We start from the raw sequence: 12,809 nt of genomic DNA on the forward strand, positions 1-12,809 counted from the left end.
TATATATAAACGTTTGACTTATTAGCCAACTTATGTAATAAAGGTTGATCACAAATTAACACTGGGGCTTTTGAGTGAAGATGTTGGCAGAAAAAGACCAACTGTAGGCTGTACTATGGGCTCTCTGTTTATGTGAACACTTAGAGACCTCCTAATAAACACAGTGATAAGGCTGCAGTTATTTATGTTCTGTTATCAGACAACATACCTGACATTTTTAAACGACAAACTTTCACCTTGTAAAAAGACTGATTTTTTATCCCTTGAATCGAGCCAGATAACATTAAACAGATCTATAAATAGACCCTATTGATTTGGCTGGACTGAATCTTAATACCTTTTAAAAAGACTCCAGCAAATATTACTACCAGCAATAAAAATGGTGAAAAAAACATTTCCATTTGTTTTTAAAACGTTAAAAGGAAGTGGAACACACTGTCATGGGGGCAGCTATAAGCTAAATACTTACCCTTGGGGCCCACAACCAGCCCGACGACTCGATACGGGACCCGCACCTGATGTGGTAAAAATAAACAAGTATTAACGCCTCTTTAAAGTAAATGCATTATAAAAGATTGTGGTAGAAACAATGCCATGGATGCTGACCTGGATGGTTGTCTGCCCGGGTAGAGCAGGAGTCCCTAAACTAGTTGCAGCTGACAAAGGGCCGGCTTTGTTCCTGGAGGCTCTGATCAGGGAGAAGTGCTCAGCGGCAGAGAGGATCTCCCTCTTCGCCATGGCCACGTCCTCTTTGCGGCCGGTCACGACGAAGACGGGCTGCTCTCCCCTCACTGGCGTCTTAATGTAGGTGTTTGTCTTGGCTCGAAGGGCCTTGATCTTACAGCCTGGAGAGACAAAAGCAAAAGTGGTTTAATAATAAAGAAAACTTGATACTGCTAAAAGGAAGCAAAACAACCAAATTAGGTAACTTTTGGAGATTTGTCTTTTTCTAGCTTAAACTCTCATCATCAGTGCTGGAAGTTTCCGTTTGACATTTACTACTCAATGAAACTGGTCAACTATAGTACACGAAGACTGAAAGGTAAACATGTCTGCTGTTCCTCATCTGGAAAACCAATGAGATGAAAAAGATTGGCATTAGGTGGATAAAAAAAAAGAACTGAAAGTTGCTAGGAAGGGTTGATAGTCTACGTTTAGCTAGTTACCATGAAATTACTATAGATGGTTGATCGAAGGAGGAAGAGAATATAAAAAACAAAATAAGACTGAAGTTAGACACAAGAAAGAAGAGTTACAAAGGGATAAAAACAAGAGGACAGAAAATGGATTAGGGAAATATGAAAGAAAAAAACAAAAGCAAGGAAAAGAAAAAAATAAACCAGTATTTTAATAACGACTCTAGATAAAAATTCCGGAAATATCAACAACTTTCAACCCTCAATTCTTTTTCCTTCCATGCCAATCAAGACCTGGAAAATACTGAGCTTACATTACAATCTCTCATTATTACTCTTTGTGGCCATAATAAAGGGCATTTTAATGGCAAATAGCCTTAGGCCTGAACTTTAGCAGCACCCGGACTCATTTCCAGCCATTAATTCCACTTCCAAGTAGCCGGGCTTATGAATTAAATATTCCTTTTAACAGTGGTTGAGAGTCCCACATTATGACCAGAGCCATTTCCTGTTGTTGTCAACACCAGGCACCCTCCCCCACCTGATCTAACAACACTCACCCAACCAGTTTAAACTATATCAACTTGATGTAAAATCCTCCATACAATGGACACCGTTTTTATATTAAACTTAGCTTTTTAGGCTAAAACTGCGGGAGTTAAATTCTCGACAACGAACAAGGAGAAAGCTAAAGCTACACAGCTGATGTGGCAAAGCAATAATGGTGACCAACGTTTTTTTTTTTCCTTCTGTTCGGAGACAAAGCAAAGCCGGGTTAGAGAAGGACCACAGTCGGCTAATGCTGCATTACATGTCCAAAAAAACACGCCAATGCTTTCAAATTTATTTTAATTCACAGGAACGAAATATTGGAGCAAACTGGCGCAACGAAGATGACAAAATGTAAACTTTTAAGGTTGTTTGGTCAGGGTGGTGTTGACCCAGTTAGCGGGGGGAGCTAAGCTAGCTCAAGCTAACCCCAACCGTTGTAGCTGTACGCTGAAGTTCGTGTATGATTGGAAGCTTTCCATTCGTCAAGTTGAACGAGATCCTTTCTAGCTCAGTTACTAACAATACAATTATTCACATTCTGATTCGGAGTACTTGCATCACATTTAATACTTAAATAATGTACGTTGTGTAAGAAAAAATAAGGGTAAATGTCAAATCTGGAGCCAAAAAGCAAAACCTTTGGAGGAGGTTTATATTTAGGCAAATTTATCTTTCTCCATTAATACCACCTTACCTCCAATTGTTTTGTGAATCTTTATGTCCAAACAAAGTAAAAAATTGCAATCCGTGTTTAGCATGCCGTATATCAACCCAAAAGTTCTCTGCTTCTGTCTCCTTGAACCCCAGTCAGCCTCACACTGACCCTGGTTCTGCTGGGGGTTTCTTCCTGTTAAAAGGGAGTTTTTCCTCTCCACTGTTGCTACAAGCATGCTTAGTGTGAGGGATTGCTGAAGAGTCAATGCAATCAAATGGTTTTCCTTAGATAGAAAACCTTGACCGTATGATCTGGTAAACTGTAAAGTGCCTTGAGATGACATGTGTTGTGAATTGGGGCTATATAAATAAACTAAATTGAAATTTTGAATTGAAAAGTTGAATTTGTATCTTTATAAACCGAGGTTTCATGGAAAACAAAAAGGTACAATTAATCTTATCTGTCCATTGTAGAGGATTTACATTTCAAGTCACCATGGTAGTGACATGTAAAAGGTAATTAAAACTTCCCTGTGAATCTTTATACATTTTACATTTAAACAAAACCTTAAAAAAATTAAGTACCCAGTTCAGGTTTGATTATAAGTGATTTAGATTGTGATGTAAATCATATCATAATATGTTGGAATAGTTACACGCTGAGAAATAGCCTAGATCTAAATCGGAAGCGAACTTCGGCCTTGTTATAGAAAAGTCAAAACAATTGAATCAGCAACTTATTAACACTAAATATTACGTTTAAACTTCCAACTCGACATAGGTTTAAAGGAACTTCGCTGTCCGTCTAATACTGGCCCATAAACAAAGCAGTCAAACCAGGCAAACTCTTACCCTGCCTCCCCACAATCTCTGCAACATGTTCGGAGCTCGGCACCGCCACACACTCGGTCGTGTTGACGCTCTTTCTGCGAGACAGAAGCGAATGTTCTGCCTCGTAAACACCGGGTGGAAGCATCACCATGCCGGGCGGAGGTAGAGCGTCATCCCGCTCCTCTCCGTTGTATAACAACACCGTCTCGACGTGCGGCGGCTCCATCGCGGTACCGCTCTGCCCCGATGGGAGGTGCTGATGGCGGTGGGCCTTCGCTAGCAACGAGCCCGAACAACTTGCCGCTATCCCCTCAAGCTCCTCGTCCTCTGCCGATTTGTTCACTTCATCCCCCGAGGGCGACCGGTGCAGCGGCTTCAAGTCCAGGACTGTACCGAGGATGCTGAAATGAGATACTGCGGGGAGCTGATGGTGAAAGGAAACACCATCTTCTGGTTGTTCAGGAGCCTGGCTCTGGTTGCCGTGGTGCTCGTCGAGGCCCATGCCGGCGAAAGCGTGTACCAGCGGCGGTGGGAGCTCGGACTCTCCCTCATCGGCCTCCAACAAAGACGTGCTGCTTGGCATCATGCAAAACCTACCTAATATTGCTGTTAAAATAAAAAGAATATAAAAAAGTAATATATGTTTTTGGTTAATAAAATATTAAAATAAAAAAGCGACCAGCGCCTGTTAGTTGAAATGTAAGAGCTTTTGTTTTGTCTCTTCAGCTCGCCATGCAGCCAGCCCTCCCTTCACTGTAATCTCGCAGCACCAAATCTCGCGAGAGGACGAAACCGCATGAATCACACAGGTTCGGTCGCAGGCATGCCTAAAAAAAAGGCCACTGTCCTGCAGGTTTTAGAAGTTTTCCTGCATTAGCACAGCTGATTCTGATGAGTGCAGTTCAGCAAAAGCTTGTTTATCATCTATCAATGAAAATCAATAGTGCTGGAGCAGAACAACCTTTAAAACCCGCTGGAATTGATATCCCTATCTATAATATGATTACAATCATATTCATATTTATTTCAAATAAATATACTCTAAATTTGAAATGAATATGATTGTATCAATAAATATTTAATCATATTCATTGATACAATCATATTTTCAAATCTGATTAAAGTCAGTGGAGTGTTGGCCTAGTGGTTAGAGCAGTGCACTTGTGATCTGAAAAGGTTGCAACTAACCAATTGGATCCCCACAGCATGCACTCTGGGTTCCTGAGAAAAACCAATAAGCTAAATTTTTCCAATGTGAGATCAATAAACTTCAGTTATTATTTTAAGTCACAGTATATTTAATTTTTACAAAAGTGCATTAAAGGAAAAACTCAATTTTGTTGAAGAAATATTAGTTGTACACAGTTTAACTGAAATTAGCAATAACAATATTATCAATGCTCAGAGTATTTCAGGTTCTCTTATCAAGACTTCTAGACTCCACTGTGAAAAAAAAAGATGTTTTGTTAGCTTTAAAAAATTACACCCTTTTTTCTATCAATTAGGCTTAGATTAGTTAGACTAACTTTATTATAGGAAGAAAAAAAAATAAAACAGAATGCATTAATTTTCTTATCATTGAAATTTTATTTGTAAAAAAAATCTCTTTAAACAAATTGTTAAATAATGTTTTATTAATAACTAAGAAAAGATTGTAACAGTATAACAACCTTATCCATACCATTAATTCATTAGGTTAATAATCATGAACTATATTGAACAGGGTTGTCATGATCTGTTATCGATATCAGGATTCTGTCTAATATCAGCCCAAAAAAAAGATTATCGGAATATATCGACCCGATCTCCGATATGAGTAAGCTGATTCTGCTTCTCTCTGCATCTGTTTATGTTTACGAAGCAAATTAGTTATGACAAAATGGATCAGTTGTTTTAAAATTGTTGTTGTTGACTAGTTTTATCCGTTTTGGGAATATTGCATGATTAAAACTTTTCTCATACTCCTAACTCTACAAAATAACAAAAAAGTATGTGTGATTCATGCTCATATCATGTTGCAATATCGGTATTGTATCAGAGATGAATAAGTTGTATTTGGGGCACACCAAGAGTTTATTCTAAAGTCTCGGATATCATGTAAAAATGTTAAATTTTTTGCATTTCCTAAGCATTTTTTATTTATTTATTTATTTTTTTTGCTGTCGTGATTCACTGAAAATTTTAAGAGAAATTCTGTATTTTTAGATAAATATGCATATCATATAATTAAAGCAGAATATATTTAAAACAAAATTAAAAAGCAAGATTTAATTCAGATAAATCCATAAAAATCTCCGTATGTACAAAATAACTGTATTTTTTTTATTAGTATTTTATAAAGCACCAAAACCTTTAGAAAACAATTTAAGGAAATGGTGTAACAACCGTCAACTCAGTGAGAGCCACGTTGGAATGTATTGAAGAAGATTCGTTCCGCTCCGACGTTGGAAGATGTGGCCGTAATGACGTCGCTCCTTCTTTCTATTTTGACCAATAGGAGTCATTGGGAGGCGGGTTTATCAACGATGACAGCCAATCCCGTCTCACGTTTCTAAAACTTATTTTTTTTGTACCATCAGTTACATCCGGGTGAAGAGTTTAGGTGAGTCGGTATTTCAGACTGAGACAAAATACAGAATTAACAAACGAGCTTCTTGAGTAGAATTAAAGTGATAGTAGATTCGCATGTATATAACAATGAATTTAATAACCGTAGATATCGCCGAGAATTAGAAACTGCCTTGTGTCTCTAAAAATACATAGCTTAGATAGTTGGCTAGTTAGCTTCGGCTAACCTCTTACTGCTAATATCAATGTCCGGTGCTCTGGTTTAATCGCTGTTTAAGTCGGTTGTTTGCCACATTTTGTGCAGGTTTTGACTTCGATTTTGTTGTTTCTTACGTGTTTAGGTGTTAGCTTTTGGCTGTCGGTGTCGAGTATGTTTAGGTCAGTGAAGGTGCTGCTGCAGGTGCTCTGGGCCCAGTTGCTATGTGGGTGGGTACTGGGCTCTGAGCTAACCTTCGAGCTGCCTGACAACGCTAAACAGTGTTTCTACGAGGATATCATCATCGGCACCAAGTGTACATTGGAGTTTCAGGTATGATACTTTAAATAAATTCCTTTAAAGTATGAGCAGCTTATAAGTAACTTTATTTAACGTTTGTAGTGTGGTATCCACATAGAGTAAATCATATCTAGCGCATGTATTTTGTATTCACAGATAATTTAAATGAATTGCTTAAGCAAATCCTTAGATCAGGCGGTTGTTTCTCATTTTTATTTATTCAAATCACTGTTTTTCTGTTGCAGAATTCATAGCAAATTCAATCTTAAGGCCCTATATCATTTTCAGATGGTGCAGGACTGCTTTATCAGTGTTCCTGCAGATCCTTAAAAAGTCCTAAAAGGCATTGAATTCTTCAAAATAAAATCAAGGCCTTAATTGGTATTAAAATGTCTTAAATCAGTCTTTCATTGGTCTTTAAATTGTTACTACATCAAAAATAGGATTTTATTTTTGTAATCCATATCAAACAAAATAATTGACAATGTTTTTCTTACATTTACCAAACTGCTCGCTGTAACCATGATTGGTTCCGTCCCGATAGCGGAACCAATAACAAAGATGTTGCGGCCGGACCTTGGGATGATTTGCTAGTAACTTTTTTTTGTGGACAACATGGGGAATTTTAAATTCAGCGAAAAATAGGCTATCCATCCAAGAGTTTTCTGCATGGTTAAAACCACTACCAGGGAATGTAGATAGAGCACGATTGGAATCAAGGCAGTGGAGACACATGTGCGAAGCATGAAAATCAAAGCGTCAAAATCAACTTATGGAGAAGCAGCAGGTATTTCTTCGTTCTGTTCCACCCTTGTCTCTGCAACGCCTCCATAGCATCTATCACATCACCAACAGTGCCAGTAGAACCCAATCTCCGGATAATGTTTGGCGGTACGCCGACAATGAAAGTAGAAGGATTGAGTAGGGAACAAAACAAAGTTAGTGAATTCAGTTCAGTAGTTGTTAAAAATATATCTGTTTGTTTTTAGCTTTCTTCTTATATGGAAAGTTTTTCAAAATTTGAAACATATCTACTGGGCCAGAAAGTAATGGTTTATGTTAAAATAAACATTTGGGGTAAATTTGTCGCTACAAGGTTTTTCTTGTGTCTATTGTAAAGTTTGTGTTGGATTTTTATTTTAAATGGTCTTAAAAGTCTTAAACTCTTGAATTTAACTTGCCTTATGCTGTAGGAACCCTGTTTATTTATTGAAGTAGAGGTGTTAATAGCAGCTATTTTAAAGTCCGATCTAGGATTAAAAACAAAACACAGCTAAATAGATGAGCTTAGAGCCTTTATAAAATATATGGTATGAAAAGAATGCATGTGGTTTGCTTCTCCTTTAAGAGCTTTGTTAAAAATGGGAACTAGGTTTAAAAACGGAAGGTCGTACAATCTATAGAGACAAGATAGAATTTTTTGAAGGCCTAATTGGGCCAGTGGCTCTCTTCAAGAAGCTGAACGTCGCTAAGCGTAATTGTTTTATTAATTTTCTGTTTAGTTGCAACAGGATAGTGTTCACTAATGAACAGTGGGACAACATAATTTAGTTGTAGAACTACTCTATTAGGTAAGCAAGATTTAACAAGAACACCTGATTTGACAAAAACATTCAACAACTTAAGGCAATTAACTAAATTATCTTGGTGTGTTGTTCATCAGTGATAATAGGAAGGATCAGGGGATGCACGGATACATTTGAGGCCTCATCTGCAGTGGCCTTACCCGTCGTGCTAAAGAATGAGCTGGGCCAAAAAGCTAAAAATGCTATTTCAGATAAAAATGGCTTAATTCATAAGCCCTGGTTCATCATGTGGGGGTAATTAGAGGTAGAAGGGCTGCTCCTCCACAGGATGGATTGATGAGAAGTGCTTCTGCCATCTTTAGGGGTTTTTGTGACATGTCTCGTCTGCAGGAAGCTGCTCAGCACGCTCAGATTACGCTGGAGAGTTACCTTTAAAGTCTTCTTCCTAGAGCTGTTGTGTCATGGTCAAGTTGGATGGGAATTAATATTATAAATAACCACAGCAATTAATGTAGTCTTCTTTTAGATGTTGCTTAAGATAAACATTAGCAGACAAATGTGTTTTTTCTTAAAGATTCAAATACTTACAGGTTTAAGTGTTCAATCTTGTCCAAATATTCCGTATATAAGACTTCACAATTATTAAATCAGATTTTTGCAGTTGCCATCTGTCACTATGATTATCTGCAACAATTTTCCAATGTCTGTAAAGAAATGAATGTAATTTTGCTGTCATTCCTGTCTGCACTGGTAGCTGGTATTTCCTTCCCCTTAAAGACGGTAGCATGTGGGGAATCACGTGACTCCACTGATCCTGTCAGAAGCGCAAACAAAGAGAATGGCGGATGAGCCCAGTGAAGAAGCGTCTAACACAGCTGTAAACAAAATTACATTAGTTAATCCCGTGGACCCGGACAAGAGCAGAGATAAAGCTAAGCGCGCAGAGAAGTCAAGAGCATGTTGTCACAGTTGAGCACGCGCAAGACCTCTTTTGAGTGAAGGTGTGCAAGTTTAAACAATGCACATTCATCCCACTACACGCTCAGTTTGGTGGTACCAAAATTACGCCATAGATGTTGAGCAAAAAAAATCAACAACCACGAAATGCAAAGTTTGTCTGCAAACTGTAACACAATCAGCCTCCACCACCTACAGCACAGCTACACTGTTGAGTACCTTTGAGCAAAAAATGTTTGCAAGAGAGGTAACATTTTTCTCTTGTTCAATGACAAATTGTTTAACATTTAAACCTGAATGGGTACAAAACTTTAATATTTAATTGAAAGTAATGTTGTCAAGTTGTTTTCTGTGTTGTGCAGCTTCTCCAGTTGAAAAGGGATGGATAAATTGATGACTTTCATCGACAGGGTTTTACTCAAAAGGACCACACAGTTTACTTCCTTTTATCCTTCGTTTATTTAGTGAGTGGCAGGATATGTTAACAATTGGTCCAGCGGCAGGTAACAACCTTGTAACAAACCCCCCAAAAAAATACTAATTTGTATGTTAGTTTACATATATTAATTCCACTAAAACTACAAAGGAAATTATAAACTGTAAGCAAACCGCTGTGAATCAAACCCATAAATTAATTGAAGTTAAATGAAGTAACTAAAGTTCCTTAACTTAAAAATATATTTCAAAAAATATTTACAATTACATTTATTTAAATATACAAATACTACTTAATTTTATAAATAGCTTCATGTTGTTATTCTTCTTAATCTGATGCTGAAATAAATCATAGTTGAACTTAACACCCAAATTTACTATTCAACAAAATAACAATATCAGTTCAATCATAAAATCAAACACCGCCCGACTTTACCACCACAATCCACCTCTTCAGTTCAGGTGTAGCTGTTAATTGGTGTTAATGGGCTGGCAAAGCTGGAGGAACATAGGTAAGCTTGCAGTCTGATCTCATAAATAATACAGCTTCTCTTACCGGCTGCTTCTCCGCCCGTCTACAGATTCATCCAGATCTGCACAGGATCTCTGATCATAAGAGTCCCAAACTTTTGTCCTCTTTGTCTGGATTTCTGTTCTACTCCTTCCTCCATTGTCCATCCCTCTTATAGGTCCGTGTGAAACAGTGCACTGGTCCCGCTTTTTTCCCCTCTTTTCTCATTTGACTTCTCAAATATGTAATTTGAATCATTCGAGCATTTATCGTTATCGAGGTAAAACTGCCCAATTTATCGTGACATTGATTTTAGTTTTTATCACCCAACCTAGTTCCTTCGCACAACTTCAGGTGGTTTGCCTTAGTATTCTAGTTTATGACATTGTGATTTATAAGTTAACTGCTTAATTAAAAACTAGTTACGAGTTCAGTTTATACAATTTAAAAGTTGTTATACAGTCATTAGATGATTTATGTCTTTGCTAAATCAGTGTCTGGCAGAATCACATTAATTCTCCACAATGATGTGTCATGGTGTAAATGACATAATGGCCCTCCTTCATTCCTTTGTTCTCCCAGGTTGTAACTGGTGGCCACTATGATGTAGACTGCCGCCTGGAGGACCCAGACGGTACTACGCTCTACAAAGAGATGAAAAAGCAGTACGACAGTTTTACCTTCACAGCAGCCAAGAACGGCACCTACAAATTCTGTTTCAGCAACGAGTTCTCCACCTTCACACACAAGACCGTTTACTTTGATTTCCAAGTTGGCGATGACCCTCCCCTCTTTCCCAATGAGAACAGAGTCACCGCTCTCACTCAGGTGAGTGTTTGGTCTGCATGTTGCTCTCTTAAAGAAGGAGAGTTACTCTTTCATCACCTTGCTGTTAACTCTTTAGGATTTGCTGCTGGGAAAAAAAGCAACAAACTACTTTCCCAAAGTCACAGAATCACATTATTTAACATTAAGTCATGAGAACCTAGCTTAAACTTTGAACTATGCAAGAACAATCTACAGTTTTGTTTTCTAAGAAATAAGATATGTAGATATGTGAAAGAAGCCATAATCTGGTATTTCACGTATGTAATCCCTGTAAATTTGTCTTAAAATCCATTTTTAGAGCTGAGGGTAAGCATGAGAATTTGTGCGTGTGTGTTTTCGTGTGATGTGGCAATAGCAACGTTACCAGTTCATGCTTCGTTATGCTTCCTATATCTTTCCTTGTTCCAGATGGAGTCAGCCTGTGTGTCTATCCATGAGGCCTTGAAGTCCGTCATAGACTACCAGACGCACTTCCGGCTCCGTGAGGCCCAGGGACGCAGCCGGGCTGAGGACCTGAACACCCGTGTTGCCTTCTGGTCTATCGGAGAGGCCGTTATCCTGCTTGTGGTCAGCATCAGCCAGGTGGTCCTGCTTAGAAGCTTCTTCTCAGACAAGAAGACCACTATGACACGAGTTGGATCCTAACAGCCAAAGAACCTCAGAAGGTTGTTCAATTTATCGCTTTTTGTTTGTACCTGAGCGGGTGGGAGAGCATAGAGTGAGTAAGAACAGCAGTGCCGATGTGGAGCTTTGATCATATCAAACAATCTGATATTTCCTTCTCGATTAGCACTGTGGTTCTTAGAAACTTTATGCAAATAAGCTTTGTAGGGAAAAAGGTTTTGAGGGGTTAAAGAAAGCGGATTACTTGATGTGTGGTTTTTGAATACAGGTCAAGCTGGTCCTATGGTTGAAACAAACTAAGTTATGTTCTAGTTTCGTTTGTGTTTTGGTTGTCTATCTTTACCCTTCCCTGTCTGCTGCATTTTCTGTGTACAATTTGTAGAAAGCAAAGTGGTCCAACAATGTATAAAATGTTCTTATAATATTTTCTGGATATCTCTATATCCGTGACTCTAAAATTACAGCTAATGTAAAGGGTACTTTCCTCACAGGTTTTATTTGGTAAAGAAAATTATTTGGAATTAGACAAACAAGTATTGTATTAAACAGGATCAATAAATCCATTGGTTTATTTTTTGTCGGCTTTTCATTTTAAATAAGTGATTTGAGTGGATTATGCCATAGAGACCATCATTAGATACAAATTTACCACCTTTCTACAAACCTATGGTTTGGATCTTTGGCATAAATAAGTAACTATATATCTCTAGAAGGATTTATTGACACAGCTTTTTTATTTTAATTTCAGTTAGCCCCATGTTCAAGCTTTATCAGCTAGGTGAAATGTTTTTCATAAAGCCAACAGTTTTAACTCCACAAGCTTCTGCAATGTTGTTGTGTTTTTTGTTTTTTATGTAGTCTTGCCTCTCCTGTTTTAAAGTGTAACAGCCTATTTATCCTGTAGCCTGGTGGTGTCATTTTAGTTTTGTGCAACACTGTTGTAAATCTGTTCATAAAGCATAGTTTCAACAACATTTTTCATTATTACTGGGTTTAAGTATGATTTGGTGAATTCTTGTGCTGGCTAATTGGATTGTTTACAAAATAAACTGTTAAAAATTGGCACAATCATCAAATGTTTCCAGCATTTTCATTTTGACTCCAGATGACACACTCTATTGTTTTTTTTTTTTTTTTTCATTTTGGATTTTACTGGGTTGTTTGAATACATTTCTGATCCAAATGTATGTTTATTTTATTGTTTATTAAAAAAAAACAAAAAACAGAATTTCTGGACGCACCTCCTGGTCGTCTCCCTTTCAGCCTGTAGGGGGCAGCATTACCAAAGCTGTAAAAAGCCAGAAGTTAATTCAGCATTTCTTTTGGAGGAAATTTGAGAAAGACAAAAACATATCATCTTCACATTGAGATGCATTTTTTTCTTTTATTTTACATACTTGTGGTCACCATGCAGAACAAATAACAAAGAGAATATAAAAGTAAAAATCAGCTGCAAATAGAAACACTTTCATACCTGTATTTTCACAATGACAGCTGGTAGCATAATGTACTGATAGGAGGGGAAGTCCTACATATTAGGGCAAAGTTTTCTTAGCATTGTATTACACATCCTATCAGAGCAGACTTTCAGTGATTTCTCTGCTGATAGCCAGTTCATCAGCATACATAAAGTGATTAATCAGAGTATCACTGACATAGGATTAATTGTTTTGATAAGGCCTCCATGTAGA

At 37.6% G+C, this 12,809-nt stretch overlaps 2 protein-coding genes across 3 annotated transcripts in view; one reads left to right on the forward strand and one right to left on the reverse strand.

Moving 5' to 3' along the window:
• The window catches only part of LOC107084448 (RNA-binding protein MEX3B-like), an 11,616-nt gene extending 7,688 nt beyond the window's left edge, over nt 1–3,928 (reverse strand). Inside the window, exons 1-3 of the mRNA XM_015374303.1 lie at nt 3,195–3,928; nt 607–845; nt 470–515 (exon numbers count right to left, since the gene is read on the reverse strand). Of these exons, the coding sequence (XP_015229789.1) occupies nt 470–515; nt 607–845; nt 3,195–3,759 (850 nt within the window). The 5' untranslated portion in view covers nt 3,760–3,928. The remainder of the gene's footprint in view (nt 1–469; nt 516–606; nt 846–3,194) is intronic.
• A 26-nt stretch (nt 3,929–3,954) lies between these two features.
• On the forward strand, nt 3,955–12,194 carry LOC107084449 (transmembrane emp24 domain-containing protein 7-like). 2 transcript variants are annotated; one of them, XM_015374304.1, is made up of 4 exons: nt 3,955–3,982; nt 6,083–6,270; nt 10,249–10,494; nt 10,903–12,194. In XM_015374304.1, the coding sequence occupies exons 1-4, from the start codon at nt 3,970–3,972 to the stop codon at nt 11,137–11,139; spliced, it is 684 nt and encodes a 227-aa protein (XP_015229790.1). In that variant the 5' UTR covers nt 3,955–3,969; the 3' UTR covers nt 11,140–12,194. The 2 variants fall into 2 exon arrangements, with proteins under 2 accessions (XP_015229790.1, XP_015229791.1); XM_015374305.1 differs by lacking the exon at nt 3,955–3,982 and adding an exon at nt 5,751–5,775.
• Nucleotides 12,195–12,809: the final 615 nt, after the last annotated feature.

This window comes from Cyprinodon variegatus, unplaced genomic scaffold (genome assembly GCF_000732505.1).
Source record: "Cyprinodon variegatus isolate N-32 unplaced genomic scaffold, C_variegatus-1.0 Scaffold100, whole genome shotgun sequence".
NCBI lineage: Eukaryota > Metazoa > Chordata > Actinopteri > Cyprinodontiformes > Cyprinodontidae > Cyprinodon > Cyprinodon variegatus.